This window comes from Lagopus muta, chromosome 8, assembly GCF_023343835.1.
Source record: "Lagopus muta isolate bLagMut1 chromosome 8, bLagMut1 primary, whole genome shotgun sequence".
Taxonomy (NCBI): domain Eukaryota; kingdom Metazoa; phylum Chordata; class Aves; order Galliformes; family Phasianidae; genus Lagopus; species Lagopus muta.
In genome coordinates, this window is record NC_064440.1 from 18,495,018 (window position 1) to 18,511,221 (window position 16,204).

Sequence of the window (16,204 nt, forward strand, 5' to 3'; positions counted from 1 at the left end):
GGTTAGAATCTGTGTGTTGGGGAACAAAAATAGAAAAAGATAATTGAACATGGAAAGAATTGAAAAGATGCTGAAGGCAATTTAAGCCACAAGGAGTACAGTGCTATATTTTTATTGATAACTGCTAGAAAATGACAACTGCATATATAATTATGATTTGAAAGGAGTAAAATTATAGCAGATCCTTTAAAGAACTGTGTTTTGAAATATGATGCAAAACAGTAGGAGAGCATGGAGCTTTTGTACATGCTGATTTATAATGAACTGTAGGAATCCACAGCTCAGTATAAATCGGAAAGTTTTCAATAGTATATATCTGCACTTTTCTGCTAGAAAGCCATTTAAAAATAGTTGTACATCATGTAATTTTTGTGATTTAAAAGAAAAAAACCTTCATGAACTGTGAGTCTTCTCTTTCTTTAATAAGGAAAATCTTGGAAATATTTCCTCATATTCCGAAAGGTGTAATAACTATTCTCTTACAACTTATGATCTACTGAACTAGCTGTAACTGCAGATTTTTTTTAAAAACTTGTGAATTGTAATAAATGAAATAAGATGGAAAACATAAAAAGATGTCCACTCAAAAATCAATATTAAATTATATCTAAAATCTTCCTCTGGAAGAAACCTCATAGGTGTAGGGAACATTTCTTCTTCAGCAGAGTTTTACATTTATCTGGCCTCAGAATTAATTGTGAAATATTTGAAAATCCCATGTATTTATTTTAGTGTGGGTAAAAAAAAAAAAAAAAAAAAAAAGCATGAATAATTGGATGCATGATTTTTGTTACATTGTGATTTGGACAATGCCTGTAGTTTAACCTTACTATGTTTATGTTAGTGCATAAGCGTATAGTGTTAAGGAAATGCCTACTTGACATAATTTGAAATAACATCACTGCTTTCAGGGGGTTAAAATAATGAGACACCACAATGAGTTAGACAGTTATATTTAGGGAATATAATCTATCTCTTTGAAATACAGAACTGGCTTTGAGTGTGGTCCTGTAGCACATTGATAAATACTATGGCCATGACAGAGAGAAACTGCTACACTGTAAATGTGTGAAAGCAGATGAGGAAATAAAAAGTGGAAACCATTGCTCTAAATATCTGGGGCAAGACTGGATGAAAGAATGGAGGGAGCTGTTATAGCAGGTGATTGGGAAAGCAGGATAGAATTAGATCTCTGAAAGGCCACATGTGACTGAAATGACTGATTCTGAGATGTCACCTTCTGAGAGCTGACTGGCATGATATAAACAAAGTTATCTTTTGGAGAACACATTTTAAGAAAGTGAATAAAGAAATAAATGCCAGTTTCTGCTTTGGTTATTTTTCCTACTTTCTTAATTTTCAGGCTACTTATATAATGAGCTGCGGTAGCAAGGAGTTATGCTGAAACTGCTTAAAGCCTGTAAGGAAAGCAATAGAAGAATTCAGAAAGCTACAATTTGAACTATAAAGAGGTTTCTTTAAAGATAATAGCATATGAGAGGAGGACAATGCAGCAGAACAGCACTGGTGAACTCTCCCTTCAGAGAGAGATCTGGCAGAATGCATCACTGCCTCCTTTGTCTCTGGGAGACCTACAGACTTCCTTAGGGGCTGGAATGGCAGAAGGGGCTTGAAACAGGGAGCAGCCAGAGGGAAGATCAGTACCTGGGCAGTTAACTTTGATAGCATAGCCATGATCTTGTGAAGGAATGCGGAGTGGCTGGAGGTGTGCATTTGTTCCAACCAAAAAGCAGATGTGGAAGACTTGTGAAACTTCTGTGTAGTTTAAAAAAAAAAAAGAGTGAAAATTTTGTGCTTCTTGCACAGAGATTTGTGCACTAAGTATATTTACCATAGGCCTGTAGTTGCCTCTGTTTTCTGTTGCTTTGTGCAACACCATTTCCAAATCTGTGCAGGTTGTGTATCCTTACTGCCAGGTTCTGTGGGTTGGTAATGAAACATGTCAATGACACTACTCATAAGTAGTGTTGAAGGCATGATGAATCCATGATATAAAGCAAAACATGCTCAAAAGCTTGTCTTTTTTCTATGCTGCATCTGTAGGACTAATAAGAGGTACTCCTGTGAATGTAGTCTTCTGTTAGGACAGTCTAATGGTCTCAGGTATATTTCACTGGGATGAGGTAAAAATAAAAACACTTTGTTTTTTAATCCTTAGCTGTTAAATTAGGAATGGATGCTTGATATAAAATTAATTTCAATGAATCAATGTTAATTGAAACGATTAGTAATGCAAATGATTAAAAATATTAATTCTCATTTTGGAAACATTTTTAACAATATAATCATTTTCTGATGCATCACAGAAATATTTGAATGGTAATCACAAATAAGGAACAGAAATTAAAATAAAAAGGTGGGGGAATACATAATCAATTTCAGACATGAATTTGCTTATTTTATTTGTGTGAATGTGCACGTGTACAATAAATAAATGTTATATATACCCTAAATATATATGCATTAACTTTGCTCTGGATTATTCAGTATCCTCAGTGTTTTTTTGTGTTGACTTCTTTATCTTGATGCATAAGATTTCTATCAATATTTAATTTTGAATTTACCACCTATATGAATTAAATTAGATTAAATAGTGTCAGATGGAGCACAGAAGTTCAGTTGATTTATTTTCATTTGCATTCATTAGCAGTTTTGTTCTCCTTGCATCAAGGGTAAGAATTTTGTTCCACATTTATTTTTCGTATGCTGTGCTCTGCTTTCAGCATTGTGCTCACACACCTCGTAAGCTGCTTAGTTAGCTACGGCAGCTGAGTACAGCACTGCCTTTCTTCAGGAGCTTCAACATTCCAACTAAAGACTCCTTTCTGCTGGTGGGTCATCACCAGTGCTAATTGTGTAGTGATTGTCTCCAGGTAGCAGATCTGTACTGTTACTATCAGTCAGTTATACTGTGTGTGCGTGCTTGCAGCTGCTTCATGCATGCGTTGTCTGTATGGAGACAAAATGGAAGTAAGTTCACTTCTAATAATTCCAGGTAAGCTTTGAAAGGTTTGATGTATTTTCCTTCTGCTAAACATATGTAGACTTACTTTCTGATTATAAGCAGTACATCCAGTGTACAAATAATAGTGCTCTGTATTATGTTTTCCTTTTTTTTTTTTATATCCACCTGCAATCTACTTACATGCTTGCTGGAGTTCAGAGAAATCTTTGCATTGATTTCAAAGCGAGTAGAATTATGTCCTTGAGTGCAAAATCTTTTTGTCAGGTAGTGAATCATCTTGTGTTCTTTTGTGAAGTGTTATGTTTCTGTAAAAGTTATAAATTGCACAGAATGCCTAATCCCTGGCTTCTCTAAATGCCCTTCAGTTAGTGTGACCAATTTATGTGCTGTTTTTGCCAGACCAGTGAACTGCCCCCACCTCACCCTGTCCCACTGTGACCCTCTACGCAAATAGTGTTGACGAATACCGTCATGTTGCCTGTTCTTCTGTGTGACGATAAGGTGTTTTTCACCCTAATGCAGTATAACTGGGTGGGAAACTGTGATGAAATTACTAGTACAGAAGGTACAAAACGTCTGTCTCCTTAGCAACCTGGGCTACTGCATGTGCGTAAACAGCCTATGCTGAAGTGAAGTACTTGACGCTTGTTCCTATGACATTCACTGCCAAATCTCAAGATTAACTACACCTTCCCAAAACATCAGGGGATGCAATCTGCCTTTTCTCTTTGACTTTTACCAGGATAGGGGGATTTTACTGGATACAAAACAGGTGCAGATGTGATGATGTCATTACATAAGGTTGAGAAAGAAGTATCAGGTTCTTCAGTTTCAGATAATTTCTTCTGGTCTCTCTGCCTTCAGGTCCCACTGTGCAGAGCAGGAATCAGTAAAGCTTTAGAAGCTGGAAGGCTGTTTTAGCTCCAGAATTCTGACTGAAAAGAGGAGATATTCCCAAAAATAAGTATCTCTGACTTCTCTGTAGGGACAGGAACATAATAAAAGATGAATCAGTGGGAATTTTTTTTAGCTAGCTTTCAGAGATTTTTGCTCTGCAGGGAGTTCCTGTGGTTTTCGGTGGAAGACAGAACTGGGGCACTCCCAAGGACTTAGCTTGTAAACTATGGCTGAGAGAGTTATATCTTTAAATTTTGAGGCAGAGTTGTCTGCTAGCCAAATTATAAAGGTAATTGTCTATAAATACTGATCATCAAGGAAAAAGCTGTAGTCAGATTCTTGCTTTGAAAATTAAAATTAGTGCTACTTACAAGTGCTTGTATTAGTGGTGCATAAGATGGTAAGATTCTAATAAGTTCCACTGAAATTTAAAGCTTGTTCCGAACCAAAGCGGTCACTACAGTCATGTACATGCCACATACACAATGTCAGAAAAGCAGCTCATTTTGTGCATTTTCTCTAAAGCTAATCTCACTACTAAAATATACTTGGTAATAAGGTCTGTTGTTGAATTTTTGGAAAGGAAAAGAATGCAGATTAAGGGGAATATTTTTCTAAAAGAATCACTTCAGGCTCTGATGTAGGAATGGAGGACAAACTGACAGCGTTTAATTCCCATGGGTAAGAGTGCAAGTATTGTAGTTCCATATGCTGTATTTCCCAAATTTGTAGCTGTTAGTGGTGGAATATAGTGCATCTAGAGATGCTTTGTTCATTCCTCTCTCTTTACTTGGTAAGTAACACATTGTAAAGCTGAGAGAAGCTCAAAGTTTGTTTTTTTTGTTTGTTTTTAACCAATAGTGCTGGTATACCATTCCTTCACCAGCAAGTTGTGCCATTGGTCTGTAGTTAGAAGCTATTTAGATGTACTTATATAGAGTAACAAGTGATGGTGTCTTAAATGTGGGAAAGCTCAGCTGTTCTTTTGCTTTTGCTGCTGATGCAGGGTGACCTTGAGCAGGTGCTTCTTCCCTTGAAAGTGAAAATATATTCCTCTGCTTCATAAAGTTGGAGAACAAATAGCCAAATATTTGCAAAAGACTCAGCACAACGGTGAGAACCTGGCAACTTTTGGAATAGTCACTGTTAGGAGGTGGGCTTTAAGCAGCCTTTCAACCAAGCAGATAAATATTTTTCTTATATAAAGAAGGAAGGAGACCACAGCGTGTTGCGTTAGTCTACTACAGATAAGCCACTTCCAGCTTCCTCTGAGTCATGGCCTTGGAAGATGACTTGCATGTTTATTTGTTTGTTTTTAATTGAAAAAAACCGTGCATGAGTACACAGATATTTTGGAAACTATCTAAAAAGTCCAAACATAATAAGGAAAAACAACCTCTGACGAAAACTGCATTGGGGGAAATACCAGCTGATGCCAAGTATGGCCTTAGAACAAATCATCTGGTGATGGTTCTTCATACTGACTTACATGCCTTTACAAGAAATTTCAATTTTTTCCTTCTCTTTAAGATTCAGTATAATTAAATGTAATTATCCTATAGGCTTCTGAAATAAGAGTGATGATTTAAAGCTGTATGAGTTGCATAGAATCTGTCTACTGCATCTTTTTCAAGAGATGAGGAATCTCTAGAGTGAGAGCAGGTTATAATGAATTCTTTAAAGAACCAAGAAATATGTTAGAGTTTTCATTCTAGATGTTCTGTTGGGGAAAAAAAAAAAAGGAATTAACTAATGACTAACCGCCTTCTTAAACCACATACATTTCTGCAGTATTCTAGATCATATGTGTAACACCTCTATTTTCTGATAAAGTACATGATGGGGTTATGAATTCCAGAGTTAGAGTTAGATCATATGTGCCTGTTGAATAGAACAAGGTTCGTGTCTGTGAGGTGAGATTCTGGAGAAAAAAGATGTATTTGAGAGGTTGAACTGAAATCAGGATCTTCTACAGGAAAGGTTTCCTTACATCAGGCTGCCTGCCAGCTGCAACCCAGGATGCTGACTTGCAGGTTGGCACTTCTGCAAAACAGTGCCCTAAACTGAAGCCTTAACACAAAGCTTGCAAGTAAAACTGATAGTATTACTTGGAGGTAAGAAATAAATAATCTCCTACAGGAACAGCAACCCTGGGAAATGCTATCAGAAGTTTCTGGTTAAGTACAAATTAGTAACAATAATTAGAACTTAGAGAAAAAGTACAGAAGTAGATATTGGAGTATGCAGGGATCTGCAGTTGGTGTAATTGTTGAGATTTAAGAATACAAACTTGAGCCAGAATAAAAAGCCAATGAACTGACATTTTTGCTGTTGCAAAGATAAATCTAAATTTAAACAGTACTCTGAATCTCATGTCTAATGAATGTCACGTTTCCAGCTTGTGTCTAATAGTTAGCTTTTGATTAGAATGCAAACAATGAGGTAACTGGAAGTGTACGTCGGGTTTATGATTCAAAACTCTGCTGATGTTCAAAGTAAGATTTCTCTTAACTTCAACTTGTCTTAGGGTACGTGGTATGCTAAGGTTTTTTTTTTTTTTAATTATTATTACTTGAACTTAGTAGAGATTAACTAAAATTTAAAAATATATATTTATTTTAAAAGGCAGAAATAAATATGGGAATATTCTTATCTAAAAAGTAACAGTGCAAATCTGTCTTTCCTCATGAGTAGTCATAGAAGTTGATAAGAATAACATCAAATGGATTCTGTGCCTTCCTTCGTGATGGTTGTTGTAGGAAGTGTGTTCAAGAACAGAATTTAATAAAGCAATGTTCTTTGTATAGATATATGAAGCATTCCATGGAGCTTAATTAAAACAAACAAACAAACCACAACAGATTTTTTTAAAAATAATAATATTTTAAAAAACAATAATAAAGAGAAGTTGTCGTTTACTGATAAATTTTGTGGGGTATTTACCGACTGAGTTATGTGTTATATACCCAAGGATATGAATTTGAAAGCTAATCGGGATTTTAGGCATGACTCAAAAAAAAAACTTTTGTGTCACACTAGGATCGCCTGAATTGTGCATAATGTTAATGCATTGTTTTGTTTTCTGATAGGTCATTGCTTGTGAACAGCAATATGACTACTCATATGATGCTCGATGTGACGTATGGTCTTTGGGAATAACAGCTATTGAACTCGGAGATGGAGACCCTCCTTTATTTGACATGCATCCTGTGAAAACTCTTTTTAAAATTCCAAGGTATGACACTAGATGGCTCTCTTCACTCGCTAGTTTGTTCTGAAGCATTAGTCAAATGTGAAAGAAGTATTAAGTAAACATTTTTTATTCAAATCCTAAGAATTTATTATAGCAAAACACGTCAAAAAGGTGTACTGTTGTCTTTTTAGCCTGGCTTCTTTAAAAAAAAAAAAAAAGAAAATTCTCCTTGAAATGATACACTGTTACATATTTATTTTATTCTCATCTTGAATGTAAAATCTTGTAATATCTGGATACCTCCATTTAAATGTATTTTTTCTTAGCTACTATTGACAAAAACCCTTTGTTTCAAAAAAGGAAGAAGCCAATGCTTGAAACTGTTAAATAACATTTTCCGATGTTATTCCTGTAGTCCTAGGCCACTTTTACTGTGGAAGAAAAATAGACAATTTTGACAGTGTTATGATACAGTTTCAGTAAACAATAGTTGTCATTTAGTTTTTCATTTACTTGAGGATGTTAAGATATGTCAATCCAGAGCTTTGCATTTGGAAATGAAAAGGAAATAGAAATTACTTCTACTTTACTGTGGAATTAACTGTATTACTTCATGCTGATTATTTTTGGTTTCATTTTGTTTTCATTTCATTGATGCTTCTTGAATCTGTTGAGACTGACAGTGTAAAATAGGGTTTAACAGCAGAACAGTTGTAATAATAGGAGAAATATATCCAGAACTTGTACGGCATTGATTACAGAATGGTGTATATTTGTCTTTTCAACATTTGGTTCATAAAAAAGGAATCACCACTGGCTGATAACAATTTAAAACATTCAGCTATACAAGAGTTTGACCTTTTCTTATCTGCTCACTTATCATAGGCTTTTACAATTTCTTCTGATTGCAATTTCCATTTCTGATTAAGTCTATTTATATGCAGATGCAGTTGTGCTAGGTTCTGCATCATATAGTTATCTCCTTCTCCCCAGCCCAGACGTGAACTGCCACCACTCTTTGCAAAATTATTCATACTGAAGCAGCAGTTCATCTTGTTGCCTTTGCACAAGCGTAAAACAGATCCTGGCAATTAGGGAAGCAAGAGAGGCTTCAGCGTACTGAAGCAGTATCTATAAATTTTATCAGTGCTCAAAACAGTTTGAGAGGAGAGAAGTGACATCAACGGTATACACTAATAGCAGGCAATAGGATGATATAAAGAGTAAGTCATGTGGAGGCTTTGATTTCTGTGCATAGTTTTTCTCTTTCCGTATTTGCTGTTGCATCTCTGTATGACTTAGCAAAACCAAGATAAAAATCTCTATTTTGATGAAATAAATAATGGGTAAATTTACTAAATAGAATTGTAGAATAGTGTTTGATAATGACTTTTGTGACTGTGCTCTGTGTTTTATGAGCTACTGCTACACTTTACGACTGTTAACTGTGTATTCGTATTAGTTGAGATAAGGCTGCAGTAAATGCCACATGGCATAAGGTCCTAAAGTGTGGGGAATAGAGCTTCCCTCCTGGTAGTTGAGTAAATACAACCAGAAGATACGTTCCTCTCTCATTGTGATTTGATAGTTTAGAAGTAATCTATTACATTGCTATCAAAATTGTTCAACCCAAAATCATCTAAGCTTGGGGATCTGGCATCTTTTCATTTTTTGCTTTCATAATGTCTGTGTCTGAAGCTGTACATGCAAGTGTTATCCTATTGATGATTTCATCAACCCGGAGTAGGTTTCTCATCTCTGAACCTATTCAATACAAATTTCTATCTGCTATAACATACAGTAGCAAGGAAGTCCACAGTTTAGCTCTATTTTATTTGAAGAATTCCATCCTTTTATTTTTGTGTGCTACTCTCTAGTTCTTTGATAAACCTTGGCAGCCTTAAAATAGGAAGGGGTCATCTGATCCCAATTTCCTCTCCCCACGTGAATAAGTGTCATTGTGAGATCCAAACAAAAGAGAAGAAACCATCCTGTTTTTTTCTTGTTTGTTTGTTTATTTTGCCAACTATAAGTCCTTGCCTCTCAACTTCTTGCCCAAGACCTTTCCTGCATCATAATTTCGATCCAACTGATCAAAAGTGAGTGTGAACAGCCTCACTGAGCTCCTTCATGCCTTCCCTCCTGGCTTTCTGGATCAAGGTTTAAGCAGCACAGGGTGTTTAAGGGTGTCCCTGAAAAACTGGGGAATCTCAAAAGAGCCTCTGCAAACTCATTCAGAGTGCTGAGTGCCAAAGAAGCAGCTGAGGAAAAAAGCTACAAACACACACTAGTGAGCCTTAAAGGATGCTCAAAGAAAAAAGAAAGGGAATCCTGCAGCATTAACCTAAAATATAACTTTGATGCCTTTCACTGCAGAAAGGAGACTCTCATTCCATTGTTAAATGACATCCGTAAGAATTTGTACATAGCACAACACTCACTGTCGGTAAGGCAGATCTGCTCTGACTTCTGCTAGTGCTGCATTAGACAGAAAATCATAGAATATCCCGAGTTGGGTAGGACCTGTAGGGATAACTCTGTCCGGCTGCTGGCTCCATGCAGGACCCCTACTGATAAACCACTATCAACAACCAAACCTCTGCAGTGGCCAGAGCTGGAGAACCCAATCCTGCTGATGATTGCTGTGCCAAGAGGAGCTAAAGAGAGCTTCAAATTCCTAAAGACCCAATCTACATTTTTCTTTGGCTTCTAACAAGCAAACATCTAGATACCAACCTCTCTGCCTCTGACACAGGGGACACTTCAGCTGTTACCTGCATGAAGTCCCCCAGTTAAGAAGGACAAGAGATGATGACTTTAAGTTGTGCCAGGGACACTCAGATTGGATATTAGGAAAAAATTCTTCTCAGAAAGAGTGATAATGCAGTGGCACAGGCTGCCCAGGGAGGGGGTGGGGTCACTGTCCCTGGAGGTGCTCCAGAACCATGGAGATGTGGCACTGGGGGATGTGGTCAGCAGGAATGATGAAGGTGGGATGATGGTTGGACATGGGAATCTTAGAGGTCTTTTCCAACCTTAATGATTCTGTGATCCAAAATGCTCAGCTCTAGTTTTTGACTCAGTGACACTGCAGTTAGACCCTGGACTCAGTAAGTTTCTTAAGCGGGACAAGCAGTTGTTGAACCTTCAGAGCCATTTGTTCTGTGCCTAGGATATCTTAAAATTGCTCTGCTGATCCCTGCAATCAAATAGCTTAGATTATGGTGGGGTAAGTGAGTTGCAGAATGTTTGTACAACCTGAACAGATTTCATCTGAGTAGTAATCAGTAGTCCCTGCCTTCTCATGCTCCAGGAGGTGCCTGTCAGAACTCGCCCTACAATAAGCTCTGCTCCAGCAAAGGTTTAAATCAAATTGTAAGTCTGCATATCTACTGACATGGGGGAAGGGCTGGCTCATCTGATTATCAGACATTGATGAGTGGTGATAACACTGCTTTCAAGTGAAGTTTGGAGCTTACTGCTCCTCTTGGGTACAGTGAGAATGGAGAACTGGTTCAGCTTGGCTTTACTTTCACTTGGAGTATGGCCACTAGCAGGAGCCTATCAGTTTCTGAAGTTATGTCACAACTGTAATTTGCCATTCAAGCCGTGTTGATGTTGGAGTTCAGTGGTGCTGAATGTTAAGGTGCACAGTTTGAATTCTGGGATTATGGTTGTAATCTCAATATCTGGGTTAGGAAGTGATATGACCTCATAGAACTCCAGTCTTATATATATGCTCATACTCTAGTTTCTGACAGAGACATACAATTTAATTAGCTCATAACTGCTCCTCTTTCAGCTGTGGTTTCTTGCGGTTTGATGTGAAATCAGCAAATCAGGTTTCAGCTATTGTTCAATGTACTAATGTACTAAATACACTAAAACAAAATGACAACACAGCATGCTGCGCAGTTATGCTGTGACTGTGGTACCCTACAGTCAAGTTCCAATTTATCTGGAATCAGAAAAATCTACTGAGAATAATGAGCAATAAATGTCACGTGCTATTGACCTACTGCATATATCTGATTTCTGTATGTATTCTCCCACTTTTTTTTAAAAATGTTAAAAGACTTTTAAAATTTTAAAAATTTTAAAAGACTAATTTGACTTTGGAGAAGAGGTGACATTGCCATTCACAGTAAATGATACTTGGGCGTTACTCAGGCAGAGTTATCTGAAACTGTTTCTTCGTTCCTTTACATTCTTGATTACAGTAGATCCGTATGTTTCTATTAACTTCTGCATGCTAAAATTGTCTAATTTTTATGCTGATGATTTCTTTGCATCAGCAGAAAAATTTGTAATTGTTTACAACTTTTAATAGGCTAGCTACAGAAATCTGTATGCATGTTTCCAGAGAATTGTCCCACACCCAAATAGGGAACCATAGTAATTAAGTTTCTGTCAATTCTAGTTGTTTGTTTTTTTTCTGGAGACAGCCAGTAGTTGTGCTACTAGCCTTGGCATTGAGTGTCAGCTTCTGGTGTTATAGAGCTAGATCTTTATTTAAATGAATTACACGGAAGTCTGCAAGTCTTTGACTTTATAGGGCTTAAACCAACCAGTAAATTGATGAATTTGTACTGTCTCAGAATTTGTGTACCCCCAAGATCTTTGGAGACACCTTCTCAGTTCATGTTAGCAGATAATACAGAATTAGGCTTTTATAGTTTGTTTGTTTGTTTTTTTAACCTACTTTGAGTAAGGAAACCGGAAGATAACAGTAGTCAACCATTACTCTTTTTGCGATCTCTAAATGAGAAGCAAATAATGTATTAAATTCAGGTGGTACTAGTTACAAAGCCTAAATGTTCTTCAACTAAGTAACAAATTACAGTTCTCTTTTCTGTACAGCTGTTAGACCCATAGAAGCAAAGGTCAGAGTGACACTGCTTTAGAAATGGAAACGCTCAATAAAGCATAGCTAAAATTTCAATCCTCAGGGAACCCTGTTCAGGAATTAAATCTTTATTCTAAGACTTAAGATACTTGTTTAACTTATCATATCCAGCTAACACTGGTTCATGTCTCAGCTCTGTAACTTGAGCTATGGATGGACAAGGACCATGGAACGATGAGGTCTGCGAAGGAGCATGCCTGCGGATATTTCATAGAGCATTGTTGGGAGAAAGGCTGCATGTCCTTCATTTTTTAGTGTATATTAAGCTGGAACTACTAATTGTGTGTGCAGTTTGAAGAGGGTAACAGAAGTGCACCGATGACCTGACAGCATTGATTCTTGTCCCAGATGAGAAACACACATAGACTGTTTTTCATGTCTAGAACTCTGTCTTGCAACTACTGGAAATCTATAATCTATTTGAACAGAACAATAAAAAAGTTTCTTTTCATTTTGTCCACCTTAAGAAAATATTAGAGATTTAATTTATTCAAAAAGAATAAGTAGACTTGCACTTCGTAGGGCAGGTTAACACTCGGTATCTCAATTCAGGCATGAAACACAGGTTTCCCCACGTGCTCCACTTCCCTGAAAATCTGACCATTACTTCATTGTAGGAGACACTGAATGATGAGCACTTGTTTAAAAAAAAAAAAAAAAAAAAAAAAAAAAGCAAAGCAGTATTTTCAGATCTGAAGTTTTAGCTTCATATCTTTGATGTTATGGCCTGAGCTGTTGGCTGGATGCTTGAGGATATTCCTATTTCTTGTTCCTACAGAGGGTACAATGTCTGAAATAAATATCTGATAGCAGAAATGGAATGAAGAAAAGACATCAGTTAAATTTTAAGTAAGAAATTTCATTAGACACTAGTCTTTCAGACCTAAATTTTGTTTGCATAAGGTGAATTTGAAAGAAAAAGGGGTACTTATTGACTAATGTAAATTTTAGAAATTTAGAATTTTAGAAACCTTTCTCATTCATTCTATTGTATGAAATACATAATATTTCATATTTATATATAATATTTTATAATATAATATTATATGCACTGTTTTAGAAGCATTTGTGACACCGCATGCATAAGTCTTATTCTTAAAACTGCTGATGAGAAACCAAACATCATCTTACAGCAAATGTTAATGTTGTTTTGCAATGATACACACATTATCCCTCATCAAAATGAATTCTTGGATCTAAATCATAAATCTTCTGAAAAGGGACCTCCAGTGCCTACAGATAGAGATAAATCATGCTGAGAAGACACTGAACCATGAAACAATTCTGTTAACGTGTCATCTGTCTAGAAATATATTCTGAAATCTCCAACAGAAGGGTCTAAATTATGTAGGAAATGTGGCCTCGCTAAGTTAGTAATTTGGGAATTGGCACTTTTAGCCTATTCCATCTGCTGCATTACTTAGGTGTGTCTGTTTTGGCAAAATATTACAGAGATTGTCAAACACCAGTAGACCTCAGCTTTTTAAAGTAAAATAGACCCATAAATATTTCAAATCATGCTATCTTGTAAGAAGTATTACATCATACCAATACTATCTTATCAGATAGAAGTAATTTGAAATTTTGCAAAGAAAATTAATGGACATGAAAACTTACGTGGCAAAGAGGAGATAACTACTGTACATTGTACTGTGGAAAGGGTGGTTATACCAGTGGTAGTAGGATTTTGAACCATGTTGTAAACCTAAATCCTATATAAACCTAAATCCTATATTTTAGTGATTTCAATGGATAATATCAAATAATACTTGCGTCAGGGTTGAACTGAGTAATGAGAGGCTGGTAGTAGTCTTATCTTCATTATATCATCTGTGCCTAAAAAGCAGAGGAAGTTGTTTGTGCCTAAGATTATATCAAACGTATGGATAAATAGTCTTTCAAGTCTAGCAGTAGGTCTAAAAAAAAAAAAAAGGAAGAGTACGCACTTAACAGGCATCTTATCAAAATGAGGCCTTACCTTATATCATTTTAAAATATTTGAAAAAGTGGCAAAATACAATAAGCATTTCCATGTACTACATGAGACAGTGGACAATCAGCCCTAGAATTAAATTAGCTTGGTGCAATTTCCCTCCTCTCTTTCCTAAGCCATTTAGTTAATGCATAAACAGTAATGTAGTTGCATATGTCATCTCACTGATTTTGTCTTTCTATTCCTATTCATAAATCGTATACAAATGGAACTTGATTTTGCAGATTTTTTTTTTCTGCTCAGATGTATTGTAGCTGTTGTGGTTTAATGTAGCAGGTGGCTAACTGCCACAGTCATTTACTCACTTCTCTCCTTCCCAGTGGGATGGGAGGAGAAAATCAAAAGGAAAAAAATACTGAGTAGAATTTGTGGGTTGAAATAAAACTATTTACTAAGATGGAGAAAAGGGAAAGGATAATAGTTACAACGAATATATATGGATATATATATAACTAGCAATTGCTCAGCACCTGCTGACTGCTGCCCAGCTAGCCTGCCAAGCAGCAGGAGAGAGAGATGAACGCCCATCTCCTTCAGAAGTCTCCTTCCATGTGTTGTCATAGTGTATTTGTTCCTAGGACATTTGTGGAAATTACAGAAAACTAAATCATATGCAGCATTTCATTGAGAAATGTGAATGAATAATCATGAAAATAGACATGTCCAGCTCTCAGCTGTTTTCTGAGCAAACAAGAGAAGAATCACCTTTGGTTTTCTGTTCTATTCTCAGTGCTGCACTCTAACCCTCTCAAAGCTGTAGGTAGAAGCTGAAATGCCTAGCAGATGTTTTTAGTGACTCCATATGCTATTCATTTCATGCATTAAATGCGCTTAAACTGCTTTAGTCAACCAGTTTCTAAAGTAAATTACTACTTTTCAAAATCCATTGCATAAGTAATAGTAGACAGCTAGGATATAGTAAGTGCCATTTTGTTTTGCTCTAGTGGAAAATTTCATGCTGACAAGGTCAAGCCCTGCAGTCTGAGCGCAGTCAAGTGACAAAAGGCACATCCAGCACAAGGAGAGGTGGTAGATGGCCGTCAACTAACTGTTGTCTCCTTTAGAAGTGAGAATATCAAATGCGGCTTACTTAGATTTATGAAGTAGAACTAGTCTCAAAACTTTGCTGTAATTGCATGAATAAAAAATGCATTGTTTTTCATGTGTTTTTAAAACTTCTCTCAATTTCTTGAATATTTATATGGATGTACAGTAGATAGCAGCACTGTCTATGGTATTTCTGAGGAAGTAATACTATGAAGGCAATATTAATCCAACGTACAATGATTACTGATTTTAAGGAGGTTCTTGCTATGGTGCATGGTAAACTAGAGGTTGTAATAAAGTCTAGCCTGGATGAAGGTTTTCTTTGGATTTTGTTTTGTTTTAGTCCAGAGAAGTACTTGTGCTCTGCATTTAAAGTGAGTTTGAAGACAGTGAGAAAATCGGTCAGTTATGAATAGTTAACAGCCAATTTTCCACTATTCAACGAAGAGAACAGCTTCCTTCCAGGTAGATAATTCACATGTAAGATTGCTTTGCAGTAAAACATTTACTGTTCAGATATTTTTATATGCTTGATTAATATACTTTATTATGGAAATAGATTCTTAGGCTAAAAATAGAGATAATCTAGGACTCATATTGCTCAGTAAAGAACAAGGTAGCTTCACTTTCAGCATATAAATCTGCATCATTACTAGAGGTTGCTGAGATGCTGCTGATGCCTTATTAGATAAGGTTTAGATAGATTACCTGCAGCACTAAACAATTTACTGAGAACAGAAAATGGGCTTTCAATTCAGACTAGAAATGTAACATCACAATTATGTGAGATGTTCTGTAACCTTGGAAACAATTGGGAGCAGTGACATCAGCAACAATTATGTGCAATTTTTGTCTTTAGTTTATCACCAAGGTAACCAGAGCAGATTTCCCTGCTTGAAATTTTAAGAATGTCTTTGCTCAGTATTAAGTGAGCATGCATGAAGCAGACTATTTAGAGTCTGCTGAGTCTCTTAAAATTGCATTATGTTTCCCTTTCAGAATGGTCCATCAGGATTTAAATTGTGTAAACTCAAATCATTGCCCTTCCCCCCAAATCCTTTGAAACAGCTGCAGGCAAATGAAGCCTTCATTAGTGTTTTAAATTTTCTGTTGCTGAGAAAAAATACCAAGTACTGCACCTGTACATAGAACCTACAAATTGCCTTACGTAGTTTTGGGGGA

At 36.3% G+C, this 16,204-nt stretch overlaps 1 protein-coding gene across 10 annotated transcripts in view; it reads left to right on the forward strand.

The window, feature by feature from the left end:
- Nucleotides 1-16,204, forward strand: part of MYO3B (myosin IIIB) — a 193,721-nt gene that overhangs the window by 37,321 nt on the left and 140,196 nt on the right. For all 10 annotated transcript variants that reach the window (XR_007378568.1, XM_048953066.1, XM_048953065.1 and 7 more), the window contains one exon: nt 6,973-7,118. Coding sequence is in view for 9 of the 10 variants with exons in the window: in XM_048953066.1 (XP_048809023.1) it covers nt 6,973-7,118 (146 nt within the window). In the remaining variant the exon portion in view is untranslated. The remainder of the gene's footprint in view (nt 1-6,972; nt 7,119-16,204) is intronic.